The following is an 18335-nucleotide window of genomic DNA, read 5'->3' on the forward strand; positions in this document are numbered from 1 at the left end:
CTCCATAAATTGACTCGTAAATATCTCTCTCTTTCATATGTTCTAAATACCGGGACTCGTAAATATTTCTCTCTTTCATATGTTCTAAATACCGGGACTCGTAAATATTTCTCTCTTTCATATGATCTAAATACCGGGACTCGTAAATATTTCTCTCTTTCATATGTTCTAAATACTGGGACTCGTAAATATTTCTCTCTTTCATATGATCTAAATACTGGGACTCGTAAATATTTCTCTCTTTCATATGTTCTAAATACTGGGACTCGTAAATATTTCTCTCTTTCATATGTTCTAAATACTGGGACTCGTAAATATTTCTCTCTTTCATATGTTCTAAATACTGGGACTTGTAAATATTTCTCTCTTTCATGTCTTCTAAATACTGGGACTCGTAAATATCTCTCTCTTTCATATGTTCTAAATACCGGGACTCGTAAATATCTCTCTCTTTCATATGTTCAAAATACTGGGACTTTGAACACCTATACTTTGCTTTCAGGGTATAAACAATTCCTAGCTTGCTTCTGGACGAGAGGAGTTCACATTAACTTTTCAAGAGCACACATTTAGATTCAGTTCATTTCAAGGTCAAGAATAATGCCTTTGTAACAGCACTTTACATGTATTTCCTCACCATCAAGTATGTCTTTAATTTTCATATTCCAAGTTCACACACGCCTGGCAACACGAGATGACTATAGCCCATACCAGATACGCACTTAATTTCACCTGTTTGCAAAGACTCTCGCAGAAGTTGCATGGGTTTTCATGGACTGTTCTGTAAGCCTAGTGATAGTTTCCCCTGACTCCTGCAAATTGAACTGGAAAACTACCCATGAAAACTCGGCTAACCCCTTGACTGTGGATTTCCTTCAAGAAGACCTCAAGCTACAGGAGTGAAACAGAAAGTGGCTGCTATAATTCAATGTAGAAAAATGTGCAGCACCTTGGGAGGGATATCCAGCATACCAATACCACATGGGAAACACTCCACTATCCACCACAGAGGCAGAGGAAGACCTGGGAGTGTATGTTACCAGGGTGCCAGTGAAGGCCAAATCCATGCCAATCGTAGCGGACGGGTTAATTTTCTCCATAACCTTCGAAAATAGTTGTAATGGGAGTTAGCCAAATTCGTCTCATAACATGGACCTAAAATATGAGAAGGCGGAGTGTAATGTGGAGATTTACTGATATTAATTGACCATCAAGTTACTGGCATTTAGACTTCTCTCACTCTAGTGCCAGATTTTTTTAAAGGTCGTACTAGTATTTATTAACTGTTAGGTGGGTTGTCTGGCCTTTTAAGTCATTTTTTTGGATGGAGTTAGTTAAAAGTGCTGGATTTTCATGGTTAACCCTTCCGCTGTAATTGGCATGGATTTCGCCTTTACTGGTAGCCTGGTAAAATATAGTCCCAGGTCTTTCTCTGCCTCTGTGGTGGATAGTGGAGTGTTTCCCATGCGGTATAGGTATGCTGGATTTCCCCTCCCAAGGTGCATGACTTTACATTTTTCTTCACTGAACTGTAGTAGCAGCCACTTTTTGCTCCACTTCTGTAGCAAATCCAAATCACAAATCCAGACGTAGAAAGTGATACAAAAACAAAACAAACAAACTATGCCTTGAAAAACGGGTGTGAAAAGACAAATCTGCCACATTATTGGTGACGAAGGCTGGTAAGACATTTAACCCGGTAGCAGAGACAGGCCAAATTTGTGGCTTTACCGTGTAGCAGCGACAGGCAAATTTGTGCCATGATATAAACCCCCAAAAATAGATGATACATAAACTGATCACAAATACGTTGATACATATTATGAAATGGTTTGCGTGAGTGATGATTTTTTCTCATTTTTCTCGCTTAGAGGGACCATTAAGAAACATGATCCCCGCTGCTACCGAGTTAACCCCTTCAACACGAGGACGCGTATACTGCGTTCTTGCGTGCCCCGTACCATATCCGAGGATGTGCATACTGTGTCCTGGCTCGCTTTGGCCAATATACGAGTAATTTTATCTCTGTATTTATGCTTACATCTCAAAATTATCAATTAATTTATGTTTCTTTATGTGCACCATTTAATTCTGCATGTTTTCATATAAAATACATGATGATTATGTTGAGTTTATGGCTGAAAACTTGTTATATTCAATAGCGACATTTGAAATTTGGCGCGCGCGAAGATCTCGTATACAGCGTAGGGCACTTTTTTGGCCTGGCCGTAGTGAAGGGGTTAATATATCATGCGTTATGAAAGAGGTTACGATAATTTCACGTCACTATAGTAAAATTATCCCAGTTAACCGTCGTCTTCTTGTGACTAATATCACCCTGATATTCACACATGCTCAAAAAGTCAATGTCTCCGTCTGCTAAACTGCCCTAAAGACTACGAAATATGTGTCCCTGAGGGTTTCATTGCGAGGTGTTGCGTAATGTTGCTCATGAACTTGCCACAATCACACAGTCAAAAAATCAGTGTTTCTCCCTGCAAAGAGTGATATACAGGGTTGATAAATATAAACCCACACTGGCAGATGATATTGTGGGTAAGCAGGCAAGGTGAGTCGAGAAACAATAATATAACAATGCTAGTGTTGTCCTCAATCCTCAGGTTTGTAATGTCGTAGGATTTAGTGGATGAGTCCGTCTTCAGGGCTTTCTTGAAGGCTGCCAGATTACCACTGTTCTTAACATCCTCGGACAACTCGTTATAGAGCCACGGGGCACTCCTCTCAAATGCTCTGAAGCCCAGTTCCGGATCGACCTGGGTTCAAAAAGTCTGTGCTGTTCTACGCTGCGTCTCAGTGACATTGCAGTGTCCAGATGAAAGCCCTGTAGTAGGTCTCTCATATATCCAGGTTTACAAAGTCGTGTTGCTTGATGAGTCAAGACACATAATTTGTAGACTCCGTGCCTTAATGGGTAGCCAGTGAGAGTCTTTAATTGCAGGTGTTATTCCCTCAAGTGGTGGCAGACCCTTTATTAGCCACCGTCTAGCTCTGCTCATGACAAGCTGTAGTTTCCTCAGCAGGTATTTAGGTAGGCCATAATAAAGTGAATTACTACAGTGATCCAGATTACTAGTTACATGATTATATATGCACTATTCAGCTCATTCACAAGTTCTTGCTTTAGTATAATTAATAGTATACAGAGTGCTGGCTTCCCAGTACCCCTTCCTCATCATGTGGATCATGGGGTCGGGAAGCCCACCAGGTAAGTAAACCAGGTGAGTACAAGCATCTTCATGGTCTTACCAAATGAAGTATTTCTTAGATGGTACAGGTAACTCTCGATTTACGCGTGTTTGGTTTACGGGTTTTTGAAATAACGCGGGGTCCAAAATCTATGTAAATGTTTAATTTACACGTTTCTTCCACTTATATGCGATATTTTATGGAGTGGCCACCACATGTCTCACGTAACTGGACTCACAAGGCACCGCGGCCACACAGTTGAGCTCATTCTTCCCGCGCGCCACTTGAACAATAATACAGTACCCACGCTGCCATGCTACTCAACAATAGGGGTGGGCAGGTACCGATACCAGTGACGGTACTAACGGTACCAGCTATACGGTACTGTACCAGTACCAGACTGCTCGGTAGCGGTACCAATACTAGCCAGTCGCTCATGGTATCCCTCATTTCTTCCTCACACTTGCATAAATTGAGTTACCTGTACCCTGTTGTTCCAATCAATTATCACACCTAACTTTTTGACTGCTTATTTTGATATCAGTGTTGTCATTAATCCAAAGTGTGGAGATGGATAGCCTCCTGAGATCATTACTCCTTGATATCGGGCAGTGAGTCAAGGGGTGAGTGGGAAGGCTAATAGCGACAGGGTGTCCAGTGTTGTGTGTATACCTGCCAGGAACCTTCATATTCACACACGGCCAAAAAAACGATGTTCCTCAATGCAAAAGCCACCCCGAATGGCCTTAAATGTTCCTAAATACTCATGAAAAGGTTGAAAAAAGTTAAAATTAGAATGGGGAATATACACACAGATACCATGCAATTATATGCTTCACATTAACACACAGCCAAAAAATCAATTGTTTCTCAATGCAAAACCGCCCCGAATTGCCTTAAATATCCCTAAATACACGAGGAAAAGTTAATATTGACAAGGTGTCCATAGTGTGTACGCCTGCCAGGAACCTTCACATTCACACACGGCCAAAAAATCCGTGTTTCTCAAAGCAAAACAGCCCCAAATGGCCTTAAATATCCCTAAATACACGAGGAAAAGTTAATATTGACAAGGTGTCCATAGTGTGTACGCCTGCCAGGAACCTTCACATCCACACACGCCAAAAAAATCAGTGTTTCTCAAAGCAAAGCCACCCCAAATGGCCTTAAATATCCCTAAATACACGTGAAAATGTTAATATTGACAAGGTGTCCAAAAACTATCCATAGAGTGAGTACGCCTGCCAGGAACCTTCACATCCACACACGGCCAAAAAAATATGTGTTTCTCAAAGCAAAACCGCCCCAAATGGCCTTAAATATCCCTAAATACACGAGGAAAGGTTAATATTGACAAGGTGTCCAAAAACTATCCATAGTGTGTGTACGCCTGCCAGGAACCTTCACATCCACACACGGCCAAAAAATCCGTGTTTCTCAAAGCAAAGCCGCCCCAAATGGCCTTAAATATCCCTAAATACACGAGGAGAGGTTAATACTGATAAGGTGTCCAAAAACTATCCATAGAGTGTGTATGCCTGCCAGGAACCTTCACATTCACACACGGCCAAAAAAATCAGTGTTTCTCAAAGCAAAACCGCCCCAAATGGCCTTAAATATCCCTAAATACACGTGAAAATGTTAATATTGACAAGGTGTCCAAAAACTATCCATAGAGTGTGTACGCCTGCCAGGAACCTTCACATCCACACACGGCCAAAAAATCAGTGTTTCTCAAAGCAAAACCGCCCCAAATGGCCTTAAATATCCCTAAATACACGAGGAAAGGTTAATATTGACAAAGTGTCCATAGAGTGTGTACGCCTGCCAGGAACCTTCACATTCACACACGCCAAAAAAATCAGTGTTTCTCAAAGCAAAGCCGCCCCAAATGGCCTTAAATATCCCTAAATACACGAGGAAAAGTTAATATTGACAAGGTGTCCATAGTGTGTACGCCTGCCAGGAACCTTCACATTCACACACGGCCAAAAAAATCAGTGTTTCTCAAAGCAAAACCGCCCCAAATGGCCTTAAATATCCCTAAATACACGTGAAAATGTTAATATTGACAAGGTGTCCAAAAACTATCCATAGTGTAATATACATATAGGAACCTTCACATCCACACGGCCAAAAAATCAGTGTTTCTCAAAGCAAACCGCCCCCAAATGGCCTTAAATATCCCTAAATACACGAGGAAAGGTTAATATTGACAAAGTGTCCATAGAGTGTGTCATACTGCCAGGAACCTTCACATTCACACATAAAAAAATCAGTGTTTCTCAAAGCAAAGCCGCCCCAAATGGCCTTAAATATCCCTAAATACACGAGGAAAAGTTAATATTGACAAGGTGTCCATAGTGTGTACGCCTGCCAGGAACCTTCACATTCACACACGGCCAAAAATATTAGTGTTTCTCAATGCAAAGCCGCCCCAAATGGCCTTAAATATCCCTAAATACACGTGAAAATGTTAATATTGACAAGGTGTCCAAAAACTATCCTTAGTGTGTGTACACCTGCCAGGAACCTTCACATCCACACACGGCCAAAAAATCCGTGTGTCTCAAAGCAAAACCGCCCCAAATGGCCTTAAATATCCCTAAATACACGAGGAAAGGTTAATATTGACAAGGTGTCCATAGTGTGTACGCCTGCCAGGAACCTTCACATTCACACACGCCAAAAAAGTCAGTGTTTCTCAATGCAAAACCGCCCCGAATGGCCTTAAATATCCCTAAAATACATGTGAAAATGTTAATATTGACAAGGTGTCCAAAAACTATCCATAGTGTGTGTACGCCTGCCAGGAACCTTCACATTCACACACGGCCAAAAAATCCGTGTGCCTCAAAGCAAAACCGCCCCAAATGGCCTTAAATATCCCTAAATACACGAGGAAAAGTTAATATTGACAAAGTGTCCATAGTGTGTACGCCTGCCAGGAACCTTCACATTCACACACGGCCAAAAAAATATGTGTTTCTCAAAGCAAAACCGCCCCAAATGGCCTTAAATATCCCTAAATACACGAGGAAAAGTTAATATTGACAAAGTGTCCATAGAGTATGTACGCCTGCCAGGAACCTTCACATCCACACACGGCCAAAAAATCCGTGTTTCTCAAAGCAAAACCGCCCTGAATGGCCTTAAATATCCCTAAATACACGAGGAAAAGTTAATACTGACAAGGTGTCCATAGTGTGTATATGCCTGCCAGGAACCTTCACATTCACACACGGCCAAAAAATCGATGTTTCTCACTGCAAAACCAACCCAAACGATCCCAAAGGCTACTCAATAAATATCCCGAGAATAATCCCAGCACGAGGTCAGGGAGGCGGGTCAAAAAAGGTCAAAAAAGGTCAAAAACGAGTCCTCCCCGCGACAAGGAAAACAAACCCGTGCAGCTGCCCCGCTCACCATTGTTTCCCTCCTTGAGCGGCGTTCCTCGTCTCAGCATCTTCTTCTTAGCGATACGCCGCTTCCGTAGCTGCGGGAGGCCTGACCTGAGGGCCTGCTGGGACATGGCGGCGCGGGGGGCAGGTCAATTTTCATAAAGAGACAAAGGGCATGTCCAGCCCCTCCCTGCTCCCTGCCAGCACTGAGCCAGCCATTTTGTAGCGCCTTGGTCTTGGCCTTAGTCTTGGTCTTGGCGGAAGCGCGACCAGCCAATCAGCGCCCAGCATGAGGAGCTCTCGACCAATCAGCGCCCGGAGTGATCCTACACCCGCCAATCACCGCCTGTTCTCCAGTCACGTGACCCGGTCTTGCGAGAAATACCTCCTTGGTGGAATAAGTCGCGCTGGTGCCCAATACGCATGTCCACTGGGGGAATACACAGCAGGAAAACATATTAGTTTACTTGTTTTGGTCAACTTTATCCATCTGTGAGCTTTGCGAGGGTTGATACGGCCCAAACCAGCAAGAACTCAGTACATATAAACATAGGGTTATTCATGCTATAAAATCTGCCCTATTCGATTATTTTCAAGCCTTCTCTTGATTAAAAGTGTTGCTCTGATGTTTGTGCCGTGTATTGGAACCGAAGCAGGACAAGAAAATGATAGCGGTGAGTGAAATATTGAAAAAGTAAGCAAGTCTGTCCTCTCACCGCGAGCTATTTTGCGACTGCGAGCTGATTCCTACAACAGCGGATTAGAGCGCCAGAACGCAGACCAGATGATTTTGAAAGAGGGTTTTCAGAGTATTTAAGGGAGCCAGGTGGAGAGATTCATGGTGAAATAAACACAAGAAAGCGAAATCTTTATCCAGTGTATTCCATAATGGTGTTTAAGGCGCTGAGTCCATTGTTTATGTATGGTAAGATATTATTGGAACCCAGCCTTGATTACAGACATTACTGCCAAGGTCAGTGGTTGCGGGTTTGGGGATAACTTTTATTTCCCGTCAACGATGCCCAATAAAACCCCAACTCCTGCTAACATGCCCATAAATCAGTTTTCATTAATACAGCATCACTAGAGGTTTTTAATTATTTGTTTGTGGGAGGTTATAAACGTTTTCAGATTGGGCTACTGTTTGGGCTATTTCGGTGGGTGTCCGCGGGTGTCTCCAGCTATGAATGGCAACACTGACTACAGATATCTACTATTACACAGTTTCCTCTCCTATATAAACCTTTGAGGCTGATTCATGGGTCAGTAATAACAGTTGGGCATTATAAAAGACCGTATGCATGTGTTTTAATGGCCACTGTGGCTCCTAAAGGCGAGGAAAAGTGAACAATATTGATCTCCACAGAAAACGCGATGTAAACAAAGAAGTGCTGTCTTTCATTGTTCTCAGATGAATGTAAATATATTTGCTTCCTCGCTTACTCAGAACTCGTGGAAAAGTAAATGAATAAAAAATGACCGACGCAGAATCAAGTAGAATACGTTTTAACACAGGGAAAGACCTTAAAAATATATAGGCATGAGTAATCGGAGGAGCACGGGTGTAAAGTATATTGTATTTCATTATGTAGTGTTATATTGTGTTTGTATTATATCTGTACTGTCTCTGTATTGTATCAGTATTGTATTATATCATATCTGTATATAGTCTTTGTATTGTAGGATATCTGTATTGTATTGTATCTGTACCGTCTAAGTATTGTATTATATCATATCTCTATATAGATCTTTGTATTGTAGGATATCTGTATTGTATTGTATCTGTACCGTCTCTGTATTGTATAAGTATTGTATTATATCATATCTGTATATAGTCTTTGTATTGTAGAATATCTGTATTGTATTGTATCTGTACCGTCTCTGTATTGTATAAGTATTGTATTATATCATATCTGTATATAGTCTTTGTATTGTAGGATATCTGTATTGTATTAATTGTATCTGTACCGTCTCTGTATTGCATAAGTATTGTATTATATCATATCTGTATATAGTCTTTGTATTGTAGAATATCTGTATTGTATTGTATCTGTACCGTCTCTGTATTGTATAAGTATTGTATTATATCATATCTGTATATAGTCTTTGTATTGTAGGATATCTGTATTGTATTAATTGTATCTGTACCGTCTCTGTATTGCATAAGTATTGTATTATATCATATCTGTATATAGTCTTTGTATTGTAGGATATCTGTATTGTATTAATTGTATCTGTACCGTCTCTGTATTGCATAAGTATTGTATTATATCATATCTGTATATAGATCTTTGTATTGTAGAATATCTGTATTGTATTGTATCTGTACCGTCTCTGTATTGCATAAGTATTGTATTATATCATATCTCTATATAGATCTTTGTATTGTAGGATATCTGTATTGTATTGTATCTGTACCGTCTCTGTATTGTATAAGTATTGTATTATATCATATCTCTATATAGATCTTTGTATTGTAGGATATCTGTATTGTATTGTATCTGTACCGTCTCTGTATTGTATAAGTATTGTATTATATCATATCTGTATATAGTCTTTGTATTGTAGAATATCTGTATTGTATTGTATCTGTACCGTCTCTGTATTGTGTAAGTATTGTATTATATATCTGTATATAGTCTTTGTACGTATTGTAGGATATGATTGATTGATTGATTGATTGATAATTTATTGTTGCAGGTAAACAACAAGGGAGAAGGGAGGAACATGCCATCCCAACCCCCAGGCAGGACAGAGTGTGATTATACAACTATTAATACATGTGTAGGGATCGAACACATGAAACTAGGTACAATGGTAGGAAGGAAAGCACAACAAGGGAGGGGGCGGTACCTCCCCCTGGACAATAAGACAATAAAATGTGGGGACGGAGAACATTGCCCAAGCACTAGATGGGAATGAATACAGAGATAGAGTAAATACTAGTCCTTAAAGTAAAATACTGCAGAGATCACAGCCTTGTATAGCACGGCAGTATAGTTCTATATTGTCACATTCTTTGATTTTGAGTTGTAGAACGTTTTTGTTGCTATTAATGTTTTTTTTTACATACGTCTGAATAAAGACTGATTGATTGAATAAAAAAAAACACTGAAGGATAAAACTGCGCGTAAGGAAAATAAATTAAACGAACAAAAGCCCATAAACAAAATGTATAAAAGACAACAAACTAATTAAGACATAAAAAAGTGATTGATTGATAGTTTAATTATTGATTGACTGATTGATAGTTTATTGTTGGCAGTAGGCCTACATAGTGTGATTAATTATATAACTAACAATACGTACATATGTGTGGAGGTATAGGGGAGAGCCGGTATGATTCGGACACTTTTTAGAAAAATATTTTTAGAAAAAGAAGTTTAAGAAGTAGTGTAATTTTGTTGATCTCAAAATGTTCCTCCATCATTTGGCTCTTTAGGCTGCTAATATGACACTCGTAGCTATTTCCAGTTTTCAGATGTAGGTGATGAAAGACAAGTTTCTAAATCGTCCGAACCATCCCCACCCGTGGTGATGGTTCGGCCAGGGAGGTGGGATGGTACGGACACTCATAACACTCACCATAATATTAATATAACTCAAGTTTGATTGGCTAATAAACAAGATTATATCTTCTACAAAACATTTGTATAAGGACAAAAGTATCCTCTTGATATTTAGAAGGGAAAAAAAATAAAAGGAGAACTACAAGAAATATCACAAAAATTTTGGTATTATGGCTTCCTTCTCTTCTCACAAGCATAATATCTGAATATAAATCAACCAAATTAACCTTTTTATAACCGTTGCAACACCTATAATGTTTAAATTGATATAAATTTAATAAAAATCATGAAAAAATCAACCGTCCGAATCATCACGACTCTATAAAAAGCAAATGTGTGGTCACACTCCTTTTCCAGCACGAGAGCCTCGGTGGTGATCGTGTTTACGGCAACACCTTCGCCGTGCATCGTTGCATCACCGAAATAATTTACATCTCGCTAATTAGCACGTTTTTGAAGCGAGAGCTTACGATACACCCTGAAAATATTACATACGAGATGCAAAAAAACATAAAATAGGACTTGAAGCCAAAAAAAACCAGCTCTGAGGGCGTGGTTGTCCCTTTGTGGACCAAGGCAACAAAGTTTTGCGCATTCACACAAAATCTCGCGGCACTCACTCCCATACACTTTACCAGAAATCTTTACAACAAGTGCGATGGCCGGACCATCCCACTGTCCGAATCATCACCGCTCTCCAAGCATAAAAAAGTACCCAGGTATAGGAAGGAAAAGAAGAAGAAGCGAGAGAACACAAAAAGAAGAAAAAATAGGAAAAATGGAACCAAATAATGGAAAATAGGCATATCATTTCAAAAAAAAAAGCGGATCATATCAAAAAAAGAAAATAGGGAAATAAAAAAAATGGGAAAATACATGAATCAGAAAAGGGGAAAACAGAAAAATCTGAATATAAGTACACAGATATAATAAAGAATCAAGAAGAATCATATGAAGAAGCTCTACAGAGAAAGAAAAGGAGGAGAAAGTAAACAAGTCCTCTCCCCTGAGACATCAAGTTCAAGGTCGAGGTCCGCCACGTGCCCTGAAGTGCCCTGGCAGTGTTTCTCGTGGAGGAGGAGGAGTCCCTCGGCGTGCAGGCCCCCAGGGTGAGTGTGCGGGTGGTGGGAGGCCAGGGTGTGGACGGGCTACACTTGGGACAGAAAGGAGCGGGGGGCCAGGGTGTGGACGGGCTACACTTGGGACAGGAAGGAGCGGGGGGCCAGGGTGTGGACGGGCTACACTTGGGACAGGAAGGAGCGGGGGGCCAGGGTGTGGACGGGCTACACTTGGGACAGGAAGGAGTGGGGGGCCAGGGTGTGGACGGGCTACACTCGGGACAGGAAGGAGTGGGGGGCCAGGGTGTGGACGGGCTACACTTGGGACAGGAAGGAGTGGGGGCCAGGGGTGTGGACAGGCTACACTTGGGACAGGAAGGAGTGGGGCCAGGGTGTGGACAGGCTACACTTGGGACAGGAAGGAGTGGGGGCCAGGGTGTGGACAGGCTACACTTGGGACAGGAAGGAGGCGGGGGGGCCAGGGTGTGGACGGCTACACTTGGGACAGGAAGGAGTGGGGGGCCAGGGTGGGGACCGGCTACACTCAGGACAGGGAAGGAGTGGGGGCCAGGGTGTGGACAGGCCACACTTGGGACAGGAAGGAGTGGGGGCCAGGGTGTGGACGGGCTACACTTGGGACAGGAAGGAGTGGGGGGCCAGGGTGTGGACGGGCTACACTTGGGACAGGAAGGAGAGGGGGGCCAGGGTGTGGACGGGCTACACTTGGGACAGGAAGGAGGGTAGGGCCAGGGTGTGGACTGGCTACACGTGGGACAGGAAGGCGCTGGGGGCCAGGGTGTGGACCAGGCTACACTTGGGACAGGAAGGAGTGGGGGCCAGGGTGTGGACAGGCTACACTTGGGACAGGAAGGAGTGGGGCCAGGGTGTGGACAGGCTACACTTGGGACAGAAGGGCCAGGGGCCAGGGTGTGGACAGGCTACACTTGGGACAGGAAGGAGTGGGGGCCAGGTGTGTGGGCTACACTCGGGACAGGAAGGAGTGGGGGGCCAGGGTGTGGACGGGCTACACTTGGGACAGGAAGGAGTGGGGGGCCAGGGTGTGGACGGGCTACACTTGGGACAGGAAGGAGCGGGGGGCCAGGGTGTGGACGGGCTACACTTGGGACAGGAAGGAGCGGGGGGCCAGGGTGTGGACGGGCTACACTTGGGACAGGAAGGAGTGGGGGGCCAGGGTGTGGACGGGCTACACTTGGGACAGGAAGGAGGGAGCCAGGGTGTGGACGGCCACACTTGGGACAGGAAGGAGGGGGGCCAGGGTGTGGACGGCTACACTTGGGACAGGAAGGAGCCAGGGTGTGGACAGGCTACACTTGGGACAGGAAGGAGTGGAGGGCCAGGGTGTGGACGGCTACACTTGGGACAGGAAGGAGCGGGGGGCCAGGGTGTGGACGGGCTACACTTGGGACAGGAAGGAGTGGGGGGCCAGGGTGTGGACGGGCTACACTTGGGACAGGAAGGAGCGGGGGGCCAGGGTGTGGACGGGCTACACTTGGGACGGGAAGGAGCGGGGGGCCAGGGTGTGGACGGGCTACACTTGGGACAGGAAGGCGCGGGGGGCCAGGGTGTGGACGGCTACACTTGGGACGGAAGGAGCGGGGGCCAGGGTGGACGGCCACACTTGGGACAGGGAAGGAGCGGGGGGCCAGGGTGTGGACGGGCTACACTTGGGACGGGAAGGAGCGGGGGGCCAGGGTGTGGACGGGAAGGAGCGGGGGGCCAGGGTGTGGACGGGAAGGAGCGGGGGGCCAGGGTGTGGACGGGCTACACTTGGGACGGGAAGGAGCGGGGGGCCAGGGTGTGGACGGGCTACACTTGGGACGGGAAGGAGCGGGGGGCCAGGGTGTGGGCCACTTGGGGCGGAAGGAGGGGGGCCAGGGTGTGGGGCCAGGGAAGGAGCGGGGGCCAGGGTGTGGACAGGCCACTTGGGACAGGAAGGGCGGGGGGCCAGGGTGTGGACAGGCTACACTTGGGGGTGGACAGGAAGGAGCGGGGGCCAGGGTGTGGACAGGCTACACTTGGGACAGGGAAGGAGCCAGGGGCCAGGGTGTGGACGGGCTACACCAGGACGGAAGGAGGGGGGGCCAGGGTGTGGACCAGGCTACACTTGGGACAGGGAAGGAGCGGGGGCCAGGGTGTGGACAGGCTACACTTGGGACAGGAAGGAGCCAAGGTGTGGACGGGAAGGGCGGGGGCCAGGGTGTGGGCCAGACTACACTTGGGACAGGAAGGAGGCGGGGGCCACTTGGGACGGGAAGGGCCAGGGTGTGGACGGCTACACTTGGGACAGGAAGGAGGGGGGGCCAGGGTGTGGGCCGGGGACTACACTTGGGACAAGGAAGGGTGTGGGGCCAGAGGCCAGGGTGTGGACGGAAGGAGCGGGGGCCAGGGTGTGGACGGGCTACACTTGGGACAGGGGAAGGGAGGGGGGCCAGGGTGTGGGCCAGGCTACACTTGGGACAGGAAGGAGCGGGGGCCAGGGGTGTGGGCCAAGACTTGGAAGGGGGAGGGCCAGGGTGTGGGCACTTGGGACAGGAAGGAGCGGGGGCCAGGGTGTGGGCCAGGCTACACTTGGGACAGGAAGGAGCGGGGGCCAGGGGTGTGGAAGGAGGAAGGAGCCAGGGTGTGGACGGGCTACACTTGGGACAGGAAGGAGCGGGGGGCCAGGGTGTGGACGGGCTACACTTGGGACAGGAAGGAGCGGGGGGCCAGGGTGTGGACGGGCTACACTTGGGACAGGAAGGAGCGGGGGGCCAGGGTGTGGACGGGCTACACTTGGGACAGGGAAGGAGGAAGGAGGCCAGGGGTGTGGATGGGCTACACTTGGGACAGGAAGGAGGGGAGCCAGGGTGTGGACCAGGCTACACTTGGGACGGAAGGAGCGGGGGCCAGGGTGTGGATGGGCTACACTTGGGACAGGAAGGAAGGGCCAGGGTGTGGACGGCTACACTTGGACGGAAGGAGGCGGGGGCCAGGGTGTGGGCCAGGCTACACTTGGGACAGGAAGGAGGCGGGGGGCCAGGGTGTGGACGGCTACACTTGGGACAGGAAGGAGGCCAGGGTGTGGACAGACGGAAGGAGGCCAGGGTGTGGACAGGCTACACTTGGGACGGAAGGAAGGGGGGCCAGGGTGTGGGCGGCTACTTGGGACAGGAAGGAGGCGGGGGGCCTGGGTGTGGCCGGTCTACACTTGGGACATGACGGAGAGGGGGGCCAGGGTGTGGACGGCTACACTTGGGACAGGAAGGAGCGGGGGCCAGGGGTGTGGACGGGCTACACTTGGGACAGGGAAGGAGCGGGGGCCAGGGTGTGGACGGGCTACCCATGGGACAGGAAGGAGCGCCAGGGTGTGGACGGGCTACACTTGGGACAGGAAGGAGCGGGGGGCCAGGGTGTGGACAGGCTACACTTGGGACAGGGAAGGAGGGGGGGCCAGGGTGTGGATGGGCCACACTTGGGACAGGAAGGAGAAGGGGGGGCCAGGGTGTGGGCCAGGCTACACTTGGGACGGGAAGGAGCGGGGGCCAGGGTGTGGACGGGCTACACTTGGGACAGGAAGGAGCCAAGGGGGGCCAGGGTGTGGAGGCTACACTTGGGACAGGGAAGGAGGGGGCCAGGGTGTGGACGGAAGGGGGAAGGGTGTGGACAGGCTACACTTGGGACAGGAAGGAGCGGGGCCAGGGTGTGGGCCAGGGAAGGAGGAGGGGCCAGGGTGTGGACGGGCTACACTTGGGACAGGAAGGAGGCTGGGGGCCAGGGTGTGGACGGAAGGAGCTGGGGCCAGGGTGTGGACGGGCTACACTTGGGACAGGAAGGAGCGGGGGGCCAGGGTGTGGGCCAGGAAGGAAGGGGGGCCAGGGTGTGGACGGAAGGCGGGGGCAGGGTGGGCTGGGGCAGGAAGGCCGGGGCCAGGGTGTGGACAGGGAAGGAGGCTGGGGCCAGGGTGTGGACGGCCACACTTGGGACGGAAGGAGGGGGGCCAGGGTGTGGACAGGCCACTTGGGAAGGAGTGGGGGGCCAGGGTGTGGACGGGCTACACTTGGGACAGGAAGGAGGCCAGGGTGTGGGCCAGGGAAGGCAGGCCAATTTGGGACAGGAAGGAGTGGGGGTCAGGGTGTGGACGGGCTACACTTGGGACGGGAAGGAGTGGGGGGTCAGGGTGTGGACGGGCTACACTTGGGACAGGAAGGAGTGGAGGGCCAGGGTGTGGACGGGCTACACTTGGGACAGGAAGGAGAGGAGGGCCAGGGTGTGGATGGGCTACACTTGGGACGGGAAGGTGGGGGCCAGGGTGTGGACGGACTACACTTGGGACAGGAAGGAGTGGAGGGCCAGGGTGTGGACGGGCTACACTTGGGACAGGAAGGAGTGGGGGGCCAGGGTGTGGACGGGCTACACTTGGGACAGGAAGGAGTGGGGGGCCAGGGTGTGGACGGGCTACACTTGGGACAGGAAGGAGCGGGGGGCCAGGGTGTGGACGGGCTACACTTGGGACAGGAAGGAGTTGTGGGCCAGGGTGTGGACAGGCTACACTTGGGACAGGAAGGAGCGGGGGCCAGGGTGTGGATGGCCACACTTGGGACAGGAAGGAGGGGAGGGTCAGGGTGTGGACGGGCTACACTTGGGACAGGAAGGAGTGGGAGGCCAGGGTGTGGACGCCACACTTGGGACAGGAAGGAAGGAGGGGGGCCAGGGTGTGGATGGGCTACACTTGGGACAGGAAGGAGCTGAGGGCAGGTGTGGGCCTACACTTGGGACAGGAAGGAGCAGGTTGATACTCCATTATGGGTCCTCTTCATTACTCACGTGCGCCCCTGTTGGAATACTCCTCGGCTGTGTGGAACACAGGCTATGTTGGAGACTTGAAGTTATTTGAGTATTGTCTTATAAATTCAATTACAAGTTGACTGCATATGACGCACTATCCAGCTCTTTCACTAGTACTTGTTGTTTTTTTAACCTCCCTCTCTCCCTGCGCTTCCAAGTAGTCATTCCCAAGAATAATCAATAACCAGAATAATATGAAACATATACAAACCTATCAGAAGAACAGTGTGGTCCTCGTAAATAATGTAAGAGCGGTGATCTCATCAACACGCACTATTTGCCCGACCCGGCGACCTGTGGCTTGCCTTGGTGCACCCACCACCGCCCTGATCCCTCCCACCAACTTCAGTTTCATAACCAGACAATTTTTATCTTTGCAGAACACGACTTTGTCCCAATGGCCACCACTGGTGTTAGTGTCGATGGTAGGCATTGAGACAGCTGCTGTGCTCGGTACTTCTTCCGTCCTTGCTGCCGCTGACTTCAGGACTCCTTGGTGCATCCCACGCCTTGCCTGCTCAATTGGTCACTAAGTGTGGCTTTTAGGCAACCTCGCCGCCTTCTCCAGCATCTCTGAGGTTCCTCAAGACCAGCCAACTCCTCACATCTGGAGTAGTGTTGCAGTGGAGGCTGCAAGGCGGGACAGCAGCTGGAGTGGCTGGGATGAGCAGGAGCCGACTGCTACTGGTGTGAGGTTCAGGAGTAATCAAAAACATTACCACCACCACCACTCCTGCCACCACCACCACCAGTCATACCACCACCACCACCACCACCACTGCCACTGCCACTACCAACACCACCACCACCACCAAAAGCAACTGCTGGCCTCTTCATCCACAAAGCGGGAAGTTTGAATTTCAGAAATGTGAGAAGATCTGAGAGTGAGAGAAAGATTACTGACCAAAGCCAAGAGTGTGAGAAAAGAATGCAGGGAAGGATGACCTCAACAAATACACCCACACACTCTGGCGTAAGACCTCATGAAAGCCGGGAGTGTGGCAAAAGGTTTAGTAATAGGAGTAACCCCAAACGTCACACCGTTACACACACTGGTGAAAGAAACCATGAGTGTGAAGTTTGTGGGAAATGTTTCAGTCAGAAGGGTCACCTCAACAGACACACACTTACACACACTGGTGAAAGAAATCATGAGTGTGAAGTTTGTGGGAAACGTTTCAGTGAGAAGGGTAACCTCAAGAAACATGCCCTTACACACACTGGTGAAAGAAATCATGAGTGTGAAGTTTGTGGGAAACGTTTCAGTGAGAAGGGTAACCTCAAGAAACATGCCCTTACACACACTGGTGAAAGAAATCATGAGTGTGAAGTTTGTGGGAAACGTTTCAGTCTGAAGACTATCCTCAACAGACACACTCTTACACACGCTGGTGAAAGACATCATGAGTGTGAAGTTTGTGGGAAACGTTTCAGTCAAAAGGGTCACCTCAACACACACACACTTACACACACTGGTGCAAGAAATCATAAGTGTGAAGTTTGTGGGAAATGTTTCAGTCGGAAGGGTACCCTCAAATTACACACTCTTACACACACTGGTGAAAGACACCATGATTGTGAAGTTTGTGGGAAACGTTTCAGTGAGAAGAGTAACTTCAAGAAACATTCCCTTACACACACTGGTGAAAGAAATCATGAGTGTGAAGTTTGTGGGAAATGTTTCAGTCTGAAGAGTAACTTCAAGAAACATTCCCTTACACACACTGGTGAAAGAAATCATGAGTGTGAAGTTTGTGGGAAATGTTTCAGTGAGAAGAGTAACCTCAAGAAACATGCCCTTACACACACTGGTGAAAGAAATCATGAGTGTGAAGTTTGTGGGAAACGTTTCAGTCGGAAGGGTACCCTCAAATTACACACACTTACACACACTGGTGAAAGACATCATGAGTGTGAAGTTTGTGGGAAACGTTTCAGTCAGAAGGGTCACCTCAACAGTCACACCCTTACACATACTGGTGCAAGAAATCATGATTGTGAAGTTTGTGGGAAATGTTTCAGTCAGAAGGGTAACCTCAAAAAACATGCCCTTACACACACTGGTAAAAGAAATCATGAGTGTGAAGTTTGTGGGAAATGTTTCAGTGAGAAGGGTAACCTCAAGAAACATGCCCTTACACACACTGGTGAAAGAAATCATGAGTGTGAAGTTTGTGGGAAACGTTTCAGTCTGAAGAATACCCTCAAAGTACACACTGTTACTCACACTGATGCAAGAAATCATGAGTGTGAAG

At 47.8% G+C, this 18335-nt stretch overlaps 2 protein-coding genes across 6 annotated transcripts in view; one reads left to right on the forward strand and one right to left on the reverse strand.

Moving 5' to 3' along the window:
* Positions 1-6836, reverse strand: part of LOC127001289 (F-box only protein 11-like) — a 29773-nt gene extending 22937 nt beyond the window's left edge. The window contains 1 exon segment of the mRNA XM_050865671.1: positions 6634-6836. Within this exon segment, the coding sequence (XP_050721628.1) occupies positions 6634-6739 (106 nt within the window). The 5' untranslated portion in view covers positions 6740-6836.
* Positions 6837-11148: 4312 nt separating this feature from the next.
* LOC127001290 (zinc finger protein 182-like) overlaps positions 11149-18335 on the forward strand; it is a 71897-nt gene continuing 64710 nt past the window's right edge. For 2 of the 5 annotated variants that reach the window (XR_007754998.1, XR_007754996.1), the window contains exons 1-2: positions 11149-11286; positions 16461-16774. The gene's annotated coding sequence lies outside the window, so the exon portion shown is untranslated. Of the gene's footprint in view, positions 11287-16460; positions 16932-18335 lie in introns of all 5 variants that reach the window. The other 3 variants (XR_007754997.1, XM_050865686.1, XM_050865687.1) reach the window with 3 other exon arrangements.

The sequence above is a fragment of the Eriocheir sinensis genome, chromosome 20 (genome assembly GCF_024679095.1).
Source record: "Eriocheir sinensis breed Jianghai 21 chromosome 20, ASM2467909v1, whole genome shotgun sequence".
Classification (NCBI taxonomy): Eukaryota; Metazoa; Arthropoda; class Malacostraca; order Decapoda; family Varunidae; genus Eriocheir; species Eriocheir sinensis.